At 40.6% G+C, this 21008-nt stretch overlaps 1 protein-coding gene across 1 annotated transcript in view; it reads left to right on the top strand.

Annotated features, from left to right (window-relative positions):
* PRTFDC1 (phosphoribosyl transferase domain containing 1) overlaps positions 1-21008 on the top strand; it is a 130730-nt gene that overhangs the window by 82618 nt on the left and 27104 nt on the right. The window contains 5 exon segments of the mRNA XM_070800832.1: positions 10244-10261; positions 11589-11695; positions 12179-12225; positions 16319-16395; positions 18850-19556. Coding sequence (XP_070656933.1) covers positions 10244-10261; positions 11589-11695; positions 12179-12225; positions 16319-16395; positions 18850-18897 — 297 coding nt within the window. The 3' untranslated portion in view covers positions 18898-19556.

Genomic DNA, 21008 nt, shown 5'->3' with positions numbered 1-21008 from the left:
AAGTGGCAGCTCGAAGAATCCCAAAGGAACGCCAGAAAAAAAATTGCACAGAAAAAGGGCAGTGTTTCTCTCCTGCCTTCTAAAATCATCTTGTATTTTGTTTTAAAGTCATTTTTCCTCTTATGTGAGCACTGGATAGTCCCTTCCTTTAGGAGGTAGAGAGAGGATAATGGTTCTAATTTTTTCAAGGAGAGACTGAGAAGAGATTGAAGAAAGGGGAGTTTCTTCCTGGGGGTGGAATGAGCAAGAAGGGGTGATAAGGCTGTGCCTCAGTTTCCCCTTCTGCAATTACTGCAAAGACCATCCCCTCATGAGAAAATAGACATCTTGGAAGTTCAGGCTAGGAGAAACAGCAAACCAGCCAAACAGTAAGTCTGAGCAGAGGTTGGCTTCAGTTTTTTGCTAGCACGACGAATGATTTGTCCAGGTCACCAGGTAATGTTACGTGGTATCTTTCCAGTCGCTGTGTGTGCAGAGATATATGCATTCAAATTCATGTCAAGTAGAACCCCCTGGGCTTCTTGGGTAAATATTTCTAAGATATATTTAGCCAGATTCTCAACTGTCATGACAGCTTAAGATTCTGCAGTTCAGGGTTCCTAGGCTCACATCAGAAGTCAAGTAATGAACCAGTATAGACCACACTCTGTTCTCTCAAATACATCTTGAATCTGTCCATGTCTCTCCATCTCCATGGTAACATTCCAAGTCTAGACCTTGCTACTCAAAGTGTGTTCTAGGGCAGGTGTCAGATAAACTTTCCAGGTTGGGGCAGGCAGTAAATATTTTTTCAGTTTTGTGGCCCATACAGTCTTCTGCTGCAGCTATTTCACCTTGCTGTCATAGCACAAAAGCGGCTATTTGCAATAGATGAAGTGCAAACAAATGGACACGGCTGTGTTTCAATAAAATTTTATTTACAAGAAACACGCGGCAGGCCAGATTTGGCCAATCAGCCATAGTTTGCTGACCTTTGGTCTAGGAACCAGCAAGGTCGGCAACTCCTGGAGACTTATTGAAAATGCAGTACCTCAGATCCCACCCCAGATTTGCTGAATTAAGTCTTCATGTTAACAAGGTGCCCTGATGATTCTATGCACATTAAAGTTTGAGAAGACTGGTCTCTAAGGCGAGACAACCTCTATCCCTTTTCTGGGCAGCATGAGCCATGCCTAACTAGTCTCCCTGAACTTCTGCCTTCACTTAACTCTTGTTAAGATGCTCAGTTGTGTCCGACTCTGCAACCCCATGGACCAGGCTTCCTTGTCCTTCGCCATTTCCCTGAGCTTGCTCAAACTCATGTCCATTGAGTCAGTGATGCCGTCCAACCATCTCATTCTCTGTCGTCCTCTTCTTCTGCCTTCAGTCTTTCCCAGCATCAGGGTCTTTTCAAATGAGTTTGCTCTTTGCATCAGGTGGCCAAAATATTAGAGCTTCAGCTTCAGCATCAGTCCTTCCAATGAACATTCAGAATTGATTTCCTTTAGGATTGACTGGTTTGAGTTCCTTGCAGTCCATGGCACTCTCAAGAGTCTTTTCCAACACCACAGTTCAAAAGCATCAACTTAACTGTTGCCACCTCTCAAACCAGTCTCCAAGAAGCAAAGGGATTTTCTTAAAATACAAATTGGATCCCATCACTTGCCTACTGAAAACCTTTCAGCAGCCTGTCAATTAGGGTTGTCAGACTTAGTTTAAAAACAAAAAACAAGATGCCAAGTTAAATTTGAATTTCAAATAAACAATGACTAAATTTTCAGTATAAGTATGTCCCATGCAGTATTTGGAACACACTTGGACTAAAATGTTGTTCTTTATCTGAAATTCAAATGTATCTGGATGTCCTATATTGTGCCTGGCAACCCAGTGCTCTGAGATTATAATCCAAACTCCTTATCACAGCCTAGAAGACCCCGATGATCTGGCCCTGTCTCCTTCCTGACATCATGGCACACCGTTCACCACCTCCTCTCTGGCCATCACCACACCGGCTAAGCTCCTTCCTGCCGAGACCCTGGACAAGCTGTGACCTCTGCCTGGAGTTCACTTTCCTCCCATCCTTCAGATTTCAGCCTAAAGACTTTTGTGTCAGAGAGAGGCCTTCCCTGAGTCTCTAAAATGAGCACAAACTCCTCCCCCCTAAGCCCCTGTCCCCCTATTCTCCATTAGCCTCTGTATCAGCACCCTCTTTCCAGTGAAGCCCTTTCCATAATTTCTGGTGTTTATTTGGGGCTTATTTTTCATTTGCCTATTTCCCCACCAGGATGTGGAAGGAGTGGAGGAGTGAAAAAAAAATTCACTTAACTTTCCTTCTCCTTAAAAGAATAAAGGCTTTAATATAGCTTGCCCTCCCTACCCCTTCTTTAGCTTTTCAGAAATAGGCTGTCCATGAGGAGTTTGAGAGAACTATAAAAACAAATTTCAGGAATTTCCCTGGCAGCCCAGTGGTTAAGACTTTGCGCTTCTGCTGCAGGGGGTGTGGGTTCGATCATTGGTTGGGGATTAGGATCCCCCATGCTGTGCAGTGCTGCCAGAAAAAAAAACTTCAGAGGCCCTCTAGCATCTTCCCATCACGTAGAATTTATACCAGCTGGGGAAAAACTTGAATGGCACATAGCAATGGGCAGGTCCTTTTTTAAATGGTGGTAGAAGAAAGTCTGAAACTGCAATAAATATCTGCCTGGGATGGAAGATGTGTTGGATGAGTATCTGCATTGGAAGGTTTGGTACAGGTCATCATTTAACTTTTCCCTTCTCATAGAGTAATCACACGATTTCTCAATTAAAAAATTCACACTGAAGTTACATTTATCATTATATTACTACTCTACCATGAACTTGTTCTTGTGTTCTCTTTTTTAATGCTCAGCATCCAGGGAAGAACATTTAGGGGGTCGGGGGCCTTTCCACACGAGACTGTTCCTTGAGCTTAAAGAAATCCAAAGAAGGAATGATTTCTTCGGATTATAATTGTCTTAGAAGAAGGTGAGGTTTTATTTGGGACCAGAAGGTCAGGGAATAGCGCAGAAGAGGGAGAGAGAATAAATAGCATGTGGAATCGGGGAGGAAGAGAAGAAAACAGCAGAGCCAGAGAACAGGAGTGGCCCCGTGTGACTGAAGGAAATTCATCAAAAAATAGCAAAATAATAATTTAAAGAACTGAAATTGGATTTGGTTTATAGACTATATCGGGGACTTCCTTGGCAGTCCAGTGGTTAAGACACCTCACTTTCACTGCAAGGGATGCAGGTTTGATCCCTGGTTGGGGAACTAAGATCCCACATGCCACACGGTGTAGCTAAAAAAGCAAAAAGCCAAAAAAAAGAATACGTTGACTAATGAGTGTAACTTGCTCAGAGAAGCAAAGAGGAGCCACAGAAGTTGTTGAGCTGAGGTGAAATCAAGAAGCTGTGTTTTGGGGAAATCACCTGACAGGAGGGCAGAGGTAACTGAGAGAAGAGAGAGACTCCAGGGAGAGAAACCAGGGAGGAGATGGTGTGGTTTGAGCACTTGAACTTCAGGAGTGAAGTGGCGTGAAGCAGAAGGAGTAGCTCTCTCCGAAGGAGCAGGATGAAGTCAGTGATTCCTGAAGGAGGGAAGGTTAGAAAATCACCTGTCTAATTTTCCATGTGTTAGAAATCCCATAGATTTACCGTGTCACTTAAGTTCTCTGCTGCTGCTGCTGCTAAGTCGCTTCGGTCGTGTCTGACCCTGTGTGACCCCGTAGACGGCAGCCCACCAGGCTTCCCTGTCCCTGGGATTCTCCAGGAAAGAACACTGGAGTGGGTTGCCGTTTCTTTCCCCAGTGCATGAAAGTGAAAAGTGAAAGTGAAGTCGCTCAGTCGTGTCTGACTCTTCGCGTCCCCATGGACCGCAGCCTACCAGCCTCCTCCGTCCATGGGATTTTCCAGGCAAGAGTACTGGAGTGGGGTGCCAAAGCCCTCTGTAGATGCTCAAGTTAAAATATTTAGGAAATGGAGACTCTAGACAGCCCACATTCTCCTTTCTGTTTCTGGGCTTCTTTTATTACCTCTTCTTCCTTCCTTTGTCACTTCCTTCCTTCCGGCCTCTCTCTCTTTCTCTCTCCATCCTTCCTTCCCTCCTTCCTTCCTGCCTCTTTCTTTCTTAAAAGCAAAAGGAAGAAAGCTCCCCAGAAAGGCTGGCTGAATCATGGATCTAAATAGGTCAAGGCGGCTGAATAAAGAGAGCCCGCAATGATTCAATAGCTCCTTCAGCTCCCAGCGTTAAAAGCGTTTCGTTTGGGTGTTTAAGCTGCCTGCACAACGCACTCTCTGGCTGATTTTTTTTTCAAAGTTGATTTAATCCTAGCACTTCATAAAATGTGTGTATCCATTAAAGCAAGGCGATTTTATTCATGTTCAAGAGAAATCTCTGAAAGGGTGGAATAAAACCCAAAAGCACAGAAAAAGGCCCAAATCCGGCAATGGGCAAACATAGATGTGCAGGTTATGTGTGAGATTTCAGGAGACCTACCACTGCACCCACCCCCCACCTCAAAGAAGTTTCTAATCAAATGCCAGAAATGAAGCATCAGAACCTGCCGAAATTTCCTCCTTGCCTGCCTGAGCTATTTAAATCATTCCTTTCTATTGCATCTGACTAGGCTGAGAACAGTCATGGAAATGCCCAGCGACTGATGATTCTGGCAGTTTTGTGAATTATCACATAAAATGAAATGCTGGACTGCATGCCTTTCTCCATGGGGTTTATAGTCACACTCCCACGCAGGCTCAGGATCCATGCTTAGCTCACCATCACTCCTGCCATCGTCCCTCAGCAGGGCGCAGCCACAGCCACCAAAATACATTGCTGCAGATTAGACTGTGGTGTGCTGATCGCTTTACATTTTAAAAGACTAAAAGGAATAACCTATTTAAGAAAACCATTCTGATTTTCATCAGTCTGTCCTTTCTTTTCTTTTTCTCTTTTTTCCTTCCTTCCTTGCTTTTTGTTTAGGAAACCCAGAGGGATGAGCTTCCATCAGGATCATGAAATAGCAGAGATAGGACACGCCGTGGAGGTTCCCCATAGGATTCTTGCCTGCAGCTCCCAGGCTGCAGATTTCATTGGCTTTCTGGGAGGAAATGAGCTAGGTGTGATGAGATGACCACGACAGTAACTGGCGAGCATCTCAGATTCAGTGATGGGAGTCAGCAGATTGGAAGTGTTTAAAGAGGCACAGTGTGTTCTGAAAAAAAAAATTCCCAAGGCAGCCCACTCAAGAAAATGGGAACTTTAGAAGATTTCTAAATGCAAAATTAAAAGCAAAAGACATTTAATGATAGCTCAGTTAAGGAGGAACTGTATATCATTAAGGAGAAAGATAGAGGGGGTATAGGATGAGCTAGAGACAGAAAGGAGGTCAGAATTGTTGAGTTGTTCCACAGGCATTTCCTAAGCTCCTACTACATAACAGTTTCCATGTTATATACTGATAGTATAAAGATGGGTTAGTCTTCCTCTCTTAGCTTGTGTTGCTAATCTTGGTCCACTAAAGCGTAAAGAGATGAGTTTTCTTAGATAGTATTGAAAAATGCTTCCATAGTTGGGGTAGTCACTTTCTACACTTGGGCTACTTCTTGTTTTGCAAGGCAGAGCCAGTCTTCCGAAGGTATTAAAGTCATTGCTCTTGTTCAGGGTAAGCTTTCCACACAACAGGCAGGCCACTGAAGATCCAGGAGTCAATTCATGTAACACTAATGAAAGAATTTGAAAACATAACTGATGTTCTATAAAGGAAAATAAATATATATCTGATGGTTGCTCTGTAAAGCCAATAAAAAACTCTTAATTTTCTGCTTAATCCCCTTTCAATAGCAGATGGTTTTTCTGTATTAGTATTCTCTTGCTCATCATTTTTGATCCTACTAAATAATTTTACTTTTTTAGTACTGTTCCTAACACAGGGTTGTTACAGATTTTATCAACCTGTTTGCTTTCTTGATCCTCCAAAAATCCTTTGAGAAAGACAATTAAACCATAACTAGTCAATGTTTTCCTCATTATAATCCTTCTAAGAAAGAAGAGCTTAGAATGGGACTTTCCTGGTGATCCAGTGGCTAAGACCCCATGCTCTCAATCCAGGGGGCCGAAGTTCAATCCCTGGTCAGGGAACTAGATCCCACAGGCCCCAACTAAGAGTCTGTATGCCTTAACTTAAAAAAAAAAAGAAGAAGAAGATACCACACTGAAAATTGAAGATCCTGTATACCACAACTAAGAACCAGTGCAGCCAAGTAAATATTTTTAAAAAGATGAGCTTCCTGGGGGAAAAAAAAGGGGGGGCAGGAAAAAGTAAGGGTTATTCCAGTATTATAAGACAATGGACTATGATAGGAAAAACAATTAAGAACTTCAAGAAAAGTAAACAAGCTCTAAAAAAAGATATAGTACACTACTTGACTTATTAGTGGGAAAAAAATGTAACCTGTATGAGAAGATACAGTCATAACAAGGTAACATTGGGGCACGGGGAAAGGAAGGGAGATAGTGTGAAAGAACATAGTAAATAGATGGTGTATCAAGTTGTGAGAGTGAGAAACAGAAGTACAGAAAAAGAGACTCTTCTAAATTAAAGGACATTAAAGATCATTGCATGTTCTTAAATTAGACAAGCCAGCTACAACAAAAGCCATTTGAAATACATATATACTTACGGCTGATTCATGTTGTTGTACAGCAGAAACCAACACAATATGGTTAAGCAGTTATTCTCCAATTGAAAAAAAAAAAGCCATTTGAACGACAACTGGGGAAATTGTCCTGGGAAACCTAGTGAATGTGTAATAAGTTTATATGATATTAAGAAATGTGGGGAACTTCCCTCACAGTCAGTGGTTAAGACCCCAACTTCCATTGCAGGGGGCACGGGTTGGATCCCTGGTCGGGGAGCTAAGATCCTGCATGCTGCCTGGTGCAGCAAAAAAGTAAAAAAATAAAAGAAATTATTGTCAAATACAGAAATGTGGTATACATACACAATGGAATTTTATTAAGCCATTAAAAAAATAAACCAAGGAAATCCTGCCATTTTCAACAACATGAATGGACCTTGAAAGCATTATGCTAAGTGAAATAAGTGAGACAGAGAAAAACAAATTCTGTGTTGTCTTACCCATATGTGGGATCTAAAACATAATAAAACCAAACAAAAACCAAAATCACAGGAAAAAAGACTAGTTTTGTGGTTACCAGAGGCAGGGAATGGGAGCTGGTCATAGGTACAAATTTTCAGCTATAATAAAAATAAGTACTACAGATGTAATGTATAACATGATAACTAGTTAACACTCCTGAGTAATATAGGTAAAAGTTATTAAAAGAGTAAACCCTAAGATATGGCAGAAACCAACACAATATTATAAAGCAGTTATTCTCCAATTAAAAATAAATTGATATTTTAAAAAAGAGTAAACCCTAAGAGTTCTTATCACAAAGAAAAAAAGTTTTTGCCCCTTTTCCTTTTTCTTTGTATTGTGTCTACATGAGAGGGTGGATACTGACTAAACATTGCAGTAATCATGTCACAGTGTATCTGAGTCAGAGCATCATGCTGAACCCCTTAAACTAACATAGTGAAGTATATCGGTTATATCTCGATAAAACTAGGAGAAAATGAAAAAAAAATGAAATAGATTGTTGTCATTTTTGTGTGTTGTCATTGTTGCTAAGTCATATCCGACTCTGTGACACCATGAACTGCAGCATGCCAGGCTTCCCTGTCCTTCTTTATCTCCCAGAGTTTGTTCAAACTCATGCCCGTTGAGTCGATGATACCATCCAACCATCTCATCCTCCGTCGTCCCCTTCTCCTCCTGCCTTCAGTCTTTCCCAGCATCAGGGCCTTTTCCAATGAGTTGGCTCTTCACATCAGGTGGCCAAAGTATTGGAGCTTCAACTTCAGCATCAATCCTTCTAATAAATATACAGGGTTGATTTCTTTTAGGATTGACTGTTTTGATCTCCATGCTGTCCAAGGTATTTTCAAGAGTCTTCACCAGTATCACATTTCAGAGGCATCAGTTCTTTGGCACTCAGCTTTCTTTATAGTCCAGCTCTCATATCCATACGTGACTACTGGAAAAACCACTGTTTTTGTTAGATGCACTAATAGTTTTGCTAGATGAACTAATATTTTGGATACGCATAGTATAAAATGCCATAACTTCAGTATAAACATATAAGCATTTTGAAATACTTTTATCAGTTAGAAACACATCAATATCTAGAAAACTTTAGACTTCTCTATTTTATTTTAAACGTGTATACATTACCTTGATTTTAAAATGTGTTTAATTAAGTTTGACACTCTATCTCTGGATTTATGTCTCTCTGAATTCTAATTCCCAGATATCACTATGTCTTGTAGTTGAAGCTAATCTCCTCAAGAATGACTCTTGTTTTGCAAGGCCCTGAACTTTCAAAAACCAGATTTAATTATGTTCAGTGCACTTCATTTAATTAGGCAAGAATGCGGACTAACAGTTTTAAAAGGTTTTTCATTGTAAGATTGAAACAAAAAGAGATTGTGAACTAGGACGTTAAATTAACCAAGTATTCTTCCAGTGTTCTGGTTGGCTAATAGGCCTCAATCAAACTAAAAATGCACATCCTAACTAGTTGTGATGGATTGATGGTTAATAATATAGCAAACGCATTGAGGATACCAAGGGGACTTCTCCGTCAGTGTGATCCATGGGGTATACTGTGGGCATGACCTATTTTTAAAACAGACAAAATAATCTTATATTTTAATGATAAAATTAAGATTCTTTCATGAATTTAATGAATAAAATACTAGAAAGAAAAACACTTCCAGAAAGATATTCCACCTAAGAATGCAGTTGACACATAAGGTAGTATAGTTCAGATTTAACAGAGTGGTTGGTTGGTTCACGTTTCATTATTTAAATCTCTTTTGCATGAGAGATAAGATAGCCAAAGTGTATGGTTTGATAGAATTTTTAAAGTAGTGTATGAATCATAGGGATAAATGAAAAGTTATCTAAAGAAAGACATCATTACATTGAGGAGAATATATAGCATGTTAACACAGTGGTATTTTAATTTGATGGGGCAATATTGACATGTGACTACAAATCCACTTATTGGTTAATTTTGTCATTAATAAGTATAATTAGTTATTGTTCCTTCATTCACAAATAATTACTGAGCATCTGTTTGCAGTATTTGTGCTAGTGGCTGAGACTATGAAAGTAAGCAAGAAAAATGTGATTCCTTCCGATCCTTGCAGAGTTGATAGTCTAATAATAGGTATCATTCAAGAAGTTAAAATGAAACATAATCTGTTCCTAGGGGAGAAGCAGAGGGATGCCTTAAAAGCACAGAGTAAGGAGTGTAACCACATCACTAAAAATATAAACCAAGCATCTCCCCTTCCTTGGGATTGAAAATCCAAGAGTAAATACCAGATCCCTGGTGATTGTGGTGGCTACACTGGTGTAGGGGTGGCCCCACTGAATATAGGATCCTTCTGCCCAGTGCTGTCTCCATTAACAATGCTGTTTATCTGGGAAATTTGGTGAGGTTTGTATCCCAAAGGACTCAGAGGGGTCACTTGCCAGGATGATGGCGGTCGGATGACATTATGGATAGTTCTTCAGACAGGTAAAGGATCTAAAATCAGCCGGCTTCCCTGGTGAATCTGGGAATTCACCAGAATTCCCTGGTGAATCTGCCTTCTATGCAGGAGATCCTGGTTCGATTCCTGGATGAGAAAGATCCCCTGGAGAAGGGATAGGCTACCCACTCCGGTATTCTTGGGCTTCCCTGATGGCTCAGATAGTAAAGAATCTGCCTGCAATGCGGGAGACCTGATTTCGATCCCTGGGTTTGGAAGATCCCCTGGAGGAGGGCATGGCAACCCACCCCAGTATTTTTTCCTGGACAGTCCCCATGAACGGAGGAGCCTGGTGGGCTACGGTCCATGAGGTCGCAAAGAGTCACACGTGACTGAGTGACTAAGCACGGGACAACACTAACCTGAATATAGACACCAATATTGCAGCATCCGTGATTCCAGCAAAACTGGAAAAATAAATCTGGAAGTCCTGGATTATCTCCAAGCATTTGGGTTAGATGGATGGTGGACGACCAGCTAAGTTAACTGTGAAATTCTAACTCCAAGCAAAATATGTGTTTATCTTATGAGCCAGATTTGCATCATATTCTAAATAGTTTTTTTTTTTTTTTTTAATTTCAGAATGTCCTCATTGTTGAGGTAAGCTGACTTTTCTTTATCCATACCTGGAAGTTGAAAGAATCTAATGTTGAGTTTCTAAATATAGACCTTGTTATCAAATTGGCCAAGGATTTATTGAATGCCCACTGCATGCAGGCTTCTCCAAATTTACAGGATAGGAGTTAACTAGAATTTGACTTGAAATAACTTAGAATGGAAGCTTTGCAATAATAGTTGTGTGGTATTTTATCCTTTTGTATCTAATGCCACCCATGTCTAAATTGGTTCTTAGATCTATTTGTAAATCAGACATTTTCACAGAAGAGAAAACTAGCCCACAGAACCAAATTTTTTTAATAGAGAAACCAAGATTGGCCTCTCACCCTTAATTCCGTGTTCTTGCTAATGACCTCTAATGACTTGAAACAATCCTCCCTTCAGCATCTAAATCATAAATAGAATCAGTGTAAAAATTTGCTATCCAGGGGAAAGATATAATTTAATTTAATTTGTTTTTCTATTTTTTTTTTAAAGAAGAAAAGAAAAGAGAAAGAAATAATGGGTCCTTTAGCCCAGCAGGCCTGTCTTATCAGCTGGCAAAAATTCAGGGGAGCTGTTTTTGTCGCGCTTTTGTTACAGTCGCCTGGGTGTGCCATATGTATGTGCCGTTCTGGCTCAGACAAAACCCTTGAAGTAGACCCTCCAGCGAAAGGCACTGCCCGACCCTGGCTAAATTCAGACCTGTTGTTTTGATAATCAGCTCCAGACAGCTGATTTCTGTCCCACGGACAATCAATTTCGCCTGCCCATTGTGCTCTAATTGTGCAGCAGCTCATCAGCCAGGGTGAGCCTCTGCTCACAGTAGCCTCGTGCCCTCAGAGCTCACAGGCTGTCACCAGCTGCTGTCCACATACATCTCACTTCCCAGCCATCGAATCTCCTATTAAGTGGGGAGAGTATGTGAAGGGGGAGCGGGGGAAGTGTTTATCTGTCCATTCAGCATACTCAGATGTGCATCCCATGTCCATGAAAATTCATGTGCCCCGCGTTGTGTTACATTACCTCAGGGCCAAATTTAGTCCTTGAATGCGCATGCACGAGACCAAATGCACTCGATAAAGAGCCCCACATGCTCTCCAAATGCTGAATGTAGCCTTTTGACACAGCTCAAGGATTCTAGGAGGAAACAGTCACCAACATATTCCCCCCAAACCCAGCTTCCAGAAAGATGCACCTGTCTAAAAAATATAACCAGCTCTGCCTCCTACTTGGACTTCTAATTTGATGGCAATTCTAATTATGATACATTATTAATAAGGACTAGACTCATCTGTCTGGATGAAAAGCCTTTTAATGCAGCCCAAAGGCATCTGGTTGAATTTGTCTGTCCTCTTCTATTGGAACTGGGAGAACCATAAAAGCCTTGCTCAGTAGCATAGAGAAGTACAAGCCCAACATGATCAAGGTAGCCAGGTGAGTACCACATTCACGTCATCACTGCTATGTCTTTCCAAATCTGCCCAAGAGGGATGCTAACACAGGACGCTGGTTCCAAAGAATGCAGTCCATTCCAAACCACTAACCCTTTGCCCTCGGGCATTAGGGTTTGACCACACTGAACAAACAGCCCATTTGACAGCTAGCCTGAGAGAAAGGAAGGGGGAGAGGGCATGCTTTGCTATGTATCTGAGCCCCTTTTTCCAATGCCTCTGTTAGCTGTTTCCAGGAGCAGCTGGCTGAGCCCCTGTGCCCACGCCCCTCTCCCTCCCTTTTATCCAGAATCTCACTGATAAGGAGACATAGGAGGGAATTCAAGGCTGTGCTGATGCCCCACATGCTTGAGGGGGAAAAAAAATGCACGTTTCAAATATATATTTTAATGATGTTCAATTCTATTTGTAATTCACAAACATGTTACCTGGATCACTGAAACATTTTTTTTTCTTTTAATGGTAGTTTGTTGGTGAAGAGAACACCTAGAAGTGATGGCTTTAGACCTGACTGTAAGTGTTTGAGGCGGGGCGCGGTGGTTGTTGGTTGTTTATTGGCTGGTGGTGGTGTTTTGTGTTTAAGACTCTTTCCTTTCCTGGTTGTCAGCATTCCATGTGAAACGGAAGCTATAAAAGATTTGATGGCTCCATAAATGCTCTGTGTCTCCAGCAATAGAACCCTCTACAACCAGGGGTTTTCATTTTCTAATTACACCTTTCGCAGGAATTCTGTTGTGTACATTCGATGTTTTTATTTTTAGGTTTTTCTAAAATCTTTGCACCTTCATTCCTAAGAACTCAGCTAAAATGTGGGTTTGGGGGTTGGAGGGAGATGTGACCCTCCAACCCTGGACTGACTTGGATGCATGGGATTCCTGCCTTGGCCTCTGTCCCCACCTGTCTGTCCTCTCTGTGTCTCTGCTGGACGCAGAGAGGCACTGGGAAGGTTGAGGGGTTCTACCATCTCTAGGAACTGTGAGCAGACAATGCACAGTGCTGACCTTCAGCAAATCGGAATTTTAGCACACAAAGGGAAATCCGAGACTCTGCCCCACCATCTCCAAACACAAATATAACCACACAGAGAATTAGAGCAAATATCTCTAGATACCATCTTCACACTTCACTTCAGACATGTGTTCTCAAGGAGTTTTCTCATCTAAAGCAGTTTCCTCCATCCTCCCCAGGATACGAATAGTTGTAATGCCAGAAAGGATAAACAAGCTGCTTGATTATTTATTATTCTAACACTAGAGGCGATTTTTTTTTCACTTGCATAGGCAGACTTCGGCTGGATTTTTATAACTTACATTTGCACTGGGATAATTTGGCTACAGTTCTCATCAGCAAGCTGAACAAACATTAGCACGAGAAGCATGCTATGGATGGGTAATGTGCCAATGACATTGAACCAGTGATTCTTTATTCTGAAAACAAGTTGCATTCCTGGGTGGATGTCTTAAATCTAGACAATGTTAGCTCTGGCCAGATAGACCCAATAACATGTTCCTGTCTAGTTATTGGTTTGGGGAATATAATCTGAATATAGTTAGGGTTGGACAAGGTTAATAAACAGAAATCTTCCAAGGAAATAATCTAAGATACTATATAGAGAAAATTTCAACTGAAGTTGAAAGACATGCACTTCAGAAATATCCAACTAATTACAAATTTCTTGTGTCACAGCAACAGTATTAATAAAATAATAGCTAGCACTAGTAAGAGATTTGGAGAAGGTGATGGCATCCCACTCCAGTACTCTTGCCTGGAAAATCCCATGGACAGAGGAGCCTGGTAGGCTGTACTCCATGGGGTCGCTAAGAGTCGGACATGACTGAGCAACTTCACTTTCACTTTTCGCTTTCATGCATTGGAGAAGGAAATGGCAACCCACTCCAGTGTTCCTGCCTGGAGAGTCCCAGGGACAGCAGAGCCTGGTGGGCTGCCGTCTATGGGGTTGCACAGAGTTGGACACAACTGAAGTGACTTAGCAGCAGCAGCAGCAGCAGCAGTAAGAGATTAATTTTTTTAATTAAAAAATTAAAGTGTAATTGATTTATAATGTCATGTTAATTTCCTGGTGTGCAGCACAGTGCTTCAGTTATATATTTGGATACACGCATGCATGCTTGGTCATGTCCAACTCTTTGCCACCCCATGGACTGTAGCCCACAAAGCTCCTCTGTCTATGGGATTTCCCAGGCAAGAATACTGGATTGCCATTTCCTACTTCAGGAAATCTTCCAGACTCAGGGATCGAACCCACCTCTCCTGCGTTAACAAGCAGATTCTACCACTGAGCTACCTGGGAAGCCCATTTGTATACATACATATTCTGTTTCAGATTCTTGTCCCTTATAGGTTATTACAAATTAATGAATATAGTTCCCTGTGCTATACAGTAGGTCCTTATATATGGAATCTAAAAAATAAGTTGCAGATGAACTTATTTACAAAATGGAAGAAGACTCACAGACATAGAGATTTTGGCGTGTCTGACTCCGTTTTAAGAGCTGCAAAGCGATGAACATGTTTAATCCTCACAGCTTTCTCTAAAGTAGGTGCTATTGCTGTGCCCATTTTACAGATGATGAAACTGAACCCAGCCAGGTTAAAGAGCTTGCTGGGTCACAAAGCTGTACGTGTACAGTCACTGTTGAGCCCAGGCAATCTGATTACTATCATGGCTCTTACTCTTGCACTCCATCTGTAAGTAGCATCTGCAATCGCAAATATAAGGGTAGGAACTGCACTCACTTACCAGCTAGAGACCAGTCAACTCTTTCCTGGCTGTTCTCCTGACCTGCTGGTTCAAGATTCTTTACTCCATGACAGCTTTGAAGGCTTGACCTTTGGAACCAACTTTTCCCAGTCTGAGTTGCCCATGCCCATTGTAGAGATTGCGTTACTCGCTGTAAAGTCATCATTATCTTTACAACCAGGGGTTCCTGGGAGTTGCTAATATTCTTTTAGCTAGCTCAGAATCTTTGTTTTTTTGTCTTTCTTCCCTATTTCTGAGGCTTTGTACTTCTTGGTCCTTTTTCATAGTTGACTTTCTCCTCTGTGCTCAATGACACTTGTATCTTCGGACACCTTTTCTTCTGCTCTGCTTCTCCTCTGATTATTTTTCTCAAGAAACCTACAGTTTGGAGGGCTCAAAAGGGCTTTCTAACAGTGACACACAATGCAATCCTTAGAAAAACAAGTCCCTCCCCTCTAGCACTTTCTGCGAGCAGTAACCAGGTGGTTTCTCCATGTGAAAGCATCCTTGATCAGAAGGACCAACGAGGAGGTGAGTAGTCAACCACAGAGGTAACTTTCTCTGTGCTGTAAGTCCACTGGCTATGCCAAAGTACTGTTTTGTAAAAGTAAGCAAGTACATCTCTCATTTGTAATACTATAATAAACTAACAGAGGATTCCCCAACACTGGAAAGAATTTGAAAAATCACTGGGCTATAGGCACATTTATTCAGTTTTAAAATCTGAGGAAGAAGAACTATTTCATGCTCCTTAAGAATCCTTTTCAGAGACTTCCTTCGGTCTAGTGATTAAGACTTTGCCAGGTTAGATCCCTGGTTGGGAATCTGAGATTCCCACATGCCTCATGGGCAAAAAAACAAAACATAAAACAGAAGCAATACTGAAACAAATTCAATAAAGACTTTTAAAATGGTGCACATTAAAAAATCTTTTTAAAAATTCCTTTTTAATAAAAATCATCTTTCAGTATATTCATTTTTTTACTTAACCTGAGTACCTTAATGGGCTGTGGCTCAGTGGAAAAGAATCTTCCTGCAAATGCAGGAGACGTGGGTTCGAGCCCTGGGTTGGAAAGATCCCCTGGAGAAGGAAATGGCAAACCCACTCCAGTATTCTTGCCTGGAAAATTCCATGAACAGAGGAACCTGGCAGGCTACAGTCCACGGGGTCCCAAAGAATCCGATACAACTGAGTGACTGAGCACACATGCACAGTCTCATCCTGCCTGCGGTGGAGACAGAGAGTTAATTGCTATCATCTGCATGTGGATTCAAAGACCAGCCTTGGAGCAACCCTCAGCATGTCTTCCTCAAGCTGAACGGTCCTGTCTCCTTTCACCTTGTCTGTCAGGTTTTGCTTTCTAGCCCTTTATCCAGCCGAGGACACTGAGTGCGGTGGGAGGATGGCTTCCTATTGCAACAGCCTGTCCCTATTCACATATTACAGCATTGGGATGCCTTCTGATTGAACTGCACTTCATGCTTTTTGCAGTGTTTCCTTTGGCATGATATCGTTGGATACTGCTTGCTTTGAAAAAGCAGTGCTATATGCCTGACTCAGGCATACTTCTTGTTTTCCACGGGGCATCCTGAGCCCTTTCTCAGCTCTGTCTACAAGGATTGCAGTCATTTTTCCCTGTCTGTTTATTAGTTTGTCCTGTCTCCCTGAGTAGTCACTCTGGCCCAGGTCCTGCTGGGTTCATCTTACGCGTTGTCTGTCACTTTTCTCACTTACTTCTGCCTAATGGAAGGTCCTCACACTTTAAGTGCTAACAACAGCTTATGGTGGCTTTATTTTTATGTTATTTAAATTGTGTTCTTTTTCCCCTCCCTCTCTCTGTTCAGATGCTGGATTTGAGATTCCAAACTTATTTGTGGTGGGTTATGCCTTAGATTACAATGAATACTTCAGAGATCTAAATGTAAGTCTTGCATGCAAATCCCTAACTCCGTTTTCACAAGAACATTGCAATGATACCAATTTAACAGATTTTAAAAATAGCCATAGCCATAATGAAGACATATTGAGTGTCTTCTGTGTCAGGAATGTTCCGGGCACTTGGCATTCTTAGTCTCAGTGAATTCCCACCACTGCCCAGCAAGGTTGATATTAGGATGATGGAAGCAGTTATGATTGTCTCTATTTTGTACGAAGGAAATAAGCAGAAAGACAGCTTGCTGCAGAGTTTTCTCCATCGTCATCAACTGTGTCTCCATTGACCATACTAACAGTCAATACTCAATAAACTGTTTAGTGTCAGTGCTTGAGATCTAGAAGCCTCCAATTACACTGGCTTGTAGCTCATAACTCTTTCCCCTTGGGAGAAATGGCTATAGACATGGACCCTTAGGTGTGTGACCCTGACCACTGCTGAATGATCTGGAGATAAACATCTAACCCAAAGTGGACCAGTCTGTCTCTCTCCCCTAGAATTTAGAAACTTAAACCAAGAGCCACAGAGACCAAGGGGTTTGGGGCCTAGGCCTGGGCTGGTTTCTGGAGCCTGTTTCTGGCTTCCAGTTGCTGCACTCCTCTGCCTTTGCGAGCTACCCCAGTCTCCTACCAGTAATAGCCCCCTGCACCCCCCACCGCTTTGCTTACGTTAACCCAGCGCCATTTCTGTTGCTTGCCATCAAAATACTTCTGACACATTTCTGGCTACCCAAAAAGGATCAAAGGAAAGTCAGTACCTGTGTTTACTACAGCTGTTTCTCTGTTCACTGTAGAAGCTGTAACTTCACCAGTAGGATATGCTGTCTCCACCACTACCTATATTCCACAACCCTCAGCATATATCTCGTTGTTACAGACCTACAAAGCCAGGTTCAGAAAAGAGCTCAAAACTCAGTGAAGAAATTTTTGCCTTAGTGGGTCTCTTTAGATTTTACAGATATCTGCATGTGTACACATATATGTGTATGTGCATATACATAATATGTATATGTATACATAATGCATTCACATACAAATACATACACATATAAATAAATACATATTGGGTTGGCCAAAAAGTTTGTTCATCTTTTTCCATAAGATGGCCCTGGTAGTGCTTGGTTGTTTTTAACTTCATTCAGAGCAGTTTTGTTAGATTGTATTGTGACAGCTGTCATATCAATGTGCATCTTTTTTAAAAAAAATCAAAATTGGTGAATTTTTGTGTGACCATTTTAATAGTGAAGATGGAAGAAAAAAGCAACATTGTTGACATGTTATGTTTAATTACTTCAAGAAAGGTAAAGATACAACCGAAACGCAGAAAAAGACTTACGCTGTGTATGGAGAAGGTGCAGTGACTGGTGAAATGTGTCTAGTGCAGTTTGCAAAGTTTCGTGCTAGAGATTTCTTGCTAGACAGTGCTCCATGGTCGGGTAGACCAGTTGAAGTTGATAGCCATCAAATCAAGACATTAATTGAGAATAATCAATGTTATACCATGTGGGAAATAGCCAGCATACTCAAAATATCCAAATCAAGCATTGAAAACCATTTGTATCAGCTTGGTTATGCTGATCACTTTGGTGTTTGGGTTCCACATAAGTTTAGCAAAACAAAAAACCTTCTTGACCATATTTCCACATGTGATTCTCTATTGAAACATAAGGAAAATGTTGTCTTTAAAACAAATTGTGATGGGTGATGAAACGTGGATACTGTACAATAATGTGGAATGGAAGTGGTTTGAGGGCAACCAAAGTGAATCATCACCAACCACACCAAATGCCAGTCTTCATCCAAAGAAGGTGATGTTGTGTATATGGTGGGATTTGCAGGGAATCCTCTATTATGAGCTTTTCCTGGAAAACCAAACGATTCATTCCAACAAGTACTGTACCCAGTTAGACCAACTGAAAGCAGCTCTCAAACAGAAAATGCATTATCTTCCATCAGGATAACGCAGGATAACGCAAAGATGTTTCTTTGATGACCAGGCAAAAGCTGTTCCAGCTTAGCTGAGAAGTTCTGATACATCCACTGTATTCACCAGACATTGCATCTTCGATGCCCATTTATTTTGGTCTTTACAAAATTCTCTTCATGGAAAAAAAAAAAATTACAATTCCTTGGAAGGCTATAAAAGGCACTCGCAACAGTCCTTTGCTCAGAAAGATAAAAAGTTTTGAGAAGACGGAGTTACGAAGTTGCCTGAAAAATGGCAGAAAGTAGTGGAACAAAACAACAAATATGTTGTTCAATAAAGTTCTTGGTGAAAACTGTATCTTTGATTTTTACTTAAAAACCAAAGGAACTTTTTGGCCAGGCCAATTCATATGTATTTAAATGAAGAGTAATGAAGTAGGAGATATTACTGCATCCCATTTTCTGCACTTCTTATTTTGTTAAGAGGCTGATGCATTTAAATCCTTTATTGTTTCAGCACATATGTGTGATCAATGAACACGGCAAAGAAAAACATAGAGTCTAAAGAAGTAAAATTTTACCATCGCATCTCCAGATAACATCCTACTTAATGACTACACTCAGGAAGTCAGCATGTAAAATATGTCTCCCAGGCATCTTCACTCAGCAGGACTTAAAATGGAAAAAAAATTTTTTTTAATGAATGAGCTTTCTTTTCTGAGATTATAACATAACATAAAGAGTCCCAAAGGTTTTTAAGGAAAAGAAAGCAATGCTTTTATTTGACTTGTTCCAAATTAAACACTCCACCTTGTGACTCACAAGTTCAGTCCACCTTCACACCCCTGAGAAACTCCTTCTTTTGTTTTGATAAAGTCATTATGGTTGATTACTATACCCGCACCTACTTACTCAAATATTTTTCAGTTAAGTTTTTTTTTTTTTTTTTAGTACTTCATTTTGGTGATATTTCACAATCTTAAAACCCAGAAGCCTTTTCAGTGAACCTCTGAGCCCATATACTAGAAATGCAACTAGATTCCATACTAATAAAGAAGGAAAAGGACAATTTAATATAAATTTCTGTTTGCAGACTTCTGACAGGCCATTATGATCTGCTTTGACAAAGCCTCTCTGAACAGCAGCGTTCAGTGCATCTTAATGATGTTATGAAATGGGCCTTTGCCCAGTGCTCTTGATTGGAGCTTCCGGTATGTGATAACGGTATGTCATGTATGCGTGGATGTACTCAACTGTGTTTAATACTCTGAATTTTAAATAGAAAAAACACAATGGCAGCAAGGACCCTGGTCTCTCAGCAGCACTCGTTTATGCGCTTGAGACGTGAGCAAATAGCAAAATTGCGGGGGGGAGGGGAAGGTGTTTTCAGTGCTTGAAACTGGGCAAGTATAAATTGTGCTTGTATTTCCGTCAGAGGGCCAGGCACTATTATGTATTATCCTAAAGAAGAATACAGAGGCTGAATACTTTTTTAAGTGGCCTTATGAGGCTGATCACATAACCCAGTGCGCTACAGAAAACTAGGATACTTAAAAGTTTTTTTCTGAATAACATTTTTTTCCATTTCCACTGTTTTATGAGAGGTTGTCTAATTTATGGGGATTTTAATTGAAAATAAACTTGAGTGCCAGTAGAGCTGTTTTTTCCTCACTTCCTAAAAGGAGCAAATGCAAAATAAATAACTAAGCAGCCTTTGTTTGGTTCTGAACTGTATGTGGTGTATTGTTATCGGGTTCCAGCTTCCTTTAAAGTAATAAAGAATAAGAAAACTTGTTATGTCTCATAACTGCTTACTGTTTTTCTTCCGCCTTCACATCTTTTATATACTTGCAGCCAGTAAACTGTGTGTGAGCCAGTAGCTTAAATATACGGCTGCATATGTCTTCCCTGTGGCTTTATTTTTGTTAACCTGGAAAAAATCCAGTATATGCACCAATATAAGCAAACGATTAAGCCAGGCTTGATCTGCTGCTTTTTTTTTTTCTCTCTCTCTCTTCTTAAGCTTGTTTGTAAGAACAAGGAATTTGAGTTGTAGAAAGAAGATTTTCCTGCATATCTTTGTTCCAGTCAGAGAAGAAAATAAACCACACCCAGCTATCCCAAGGGGCCAGCAGGCAGAGGGAATTCTTTCTAGCTTTGTTCTACAGAAGAATCGGTATCCAAGTTATAGGTTGAAAATTCGGTCTAACTGGCCAGTTTCTTGAACTATCAACATGAATCTTCTATATATAATTTCCCACTATGCCACATTTATATCAGAGGACCTAGGAAAATCTAAAGACATTTGATTTTAAATATAAAATTAGCCAGAAAGTATGTATGATTGAAAGATTTTCTTGAAAATGTTGAATTTTAGTAAACATCAGTATCATGTTTGAGGACTGTAAGTTTATTCAGATTAGAAAGGAAATTGATCTACATCACAAGATTTTGAGAAGGAATTATGAGAGTTAATAGTGAAAAAGAAAAATTCATTAAACACACAAGAAAGGTAATCATTCCTGAAATGTTTTCCAGTCAGACAACATTTTAACAGTGATATCCAAGAACGTCATCTTGGGAAGAATATTATTTTCTTTTCTCTTGAAAACTCTAATCTGTTTAGTACCACTGAGTTTATTCAACCTAGACCAAAAATGTAAAAGCTTATCATCT

This window comes from Bos indicus, chromosome 13, assembly GCF_029378745.1.
Source record: "Bos indicus isolate NIAB-ARS_2022 breed Sahiwal x Tharparkar chromosome 13, NIAB-ARS_B.indTharparkar_mat_pri_1.0, whole genome shotgun sequence".
In the NCBI taxonomy this organism is placed as follows: domain Eukaryota; kingdom Metazoa; phylum Chordata; class Mammalia; order Artiodactyla; family Bovidae; genus Bos; species Bos indicus.
The sequence above is the reverse complement of the archived record's forward strand: the minus strand, read 5'-3'. Positions and strand labels throughout refer to the sequence as shown.